Source organism: Tupaia chinensis, unplaced genomic scaffold (assembly GCF_000334495.1).
Source record: "Tupaia chinensis unplaced genomic scaffold, TupChi_1.0 Scaffold000360_1, whole genome shotgun sequence".
NCBI classification, from domain to species: Eukaryota; Metazoa; Chordata; class Mammalia; order Scandentia; family Tupaiidae; genus Tupaia; species Tupaia belangeri.
In genome coordinates, this window is record NW_006159856.1 from 443,006 (window position 1) to 443,338 (window position 333).

The 333-nt window shown below is 70.3% G+C and overlaps 1 protein-coding gene across 1 annotated transcript in view; it reads right to left on the reverse strand.

The window, feature by feature from the left end:
- The window catches only part of NKX1-1 (NK1 homeobox 1), an 8,604-nt gene that overhangs the window by 2,680 nt on the left and 5,591 nt on the right, over positions 1-333 (reverse strand). Inside the window, exon 3 of the mRNA XM_014589517.1 lies at positions 62-242. Within this exon, the coding sequence (XP_014445003.1) occupies positions 62-242 (181 nt within the window). The remainder of the gene's footprint in view (positions 1-61; positions 243-333) is intronic.

The window sequence follows — 333 nt, forward strand, 5'->3', positions numbered from 1 at the left end:
GGCACTCACTACCCTCCAAGGCCAGAGACTCGCGGAGGAGAACTCTGGACCCGCCTCGCACCCTCGCAGCGCCGCAGCTCCTGGGGCTCCCAGGCAGGGCCTTCCAGTAAAGCGCCTGGCAGTGCGGGGCCCTGCAGTCCGGGTCGGACGGAGGCTGAATGGGCCGCGAACGGACCCCGCGCTCTGCGAACTTTCCACCGAGCCCCGGCGCTGGGCGAGGCCCGGCTAGCCACCAGGTCCCCCTAAGCGTAAACGCGTAGAAGTGGCCAATAGCCCTGTCCCCGTGACCCGGCGTCCACCGCATCCTACTCACTCGGCGGCTCGGCGCCGGCA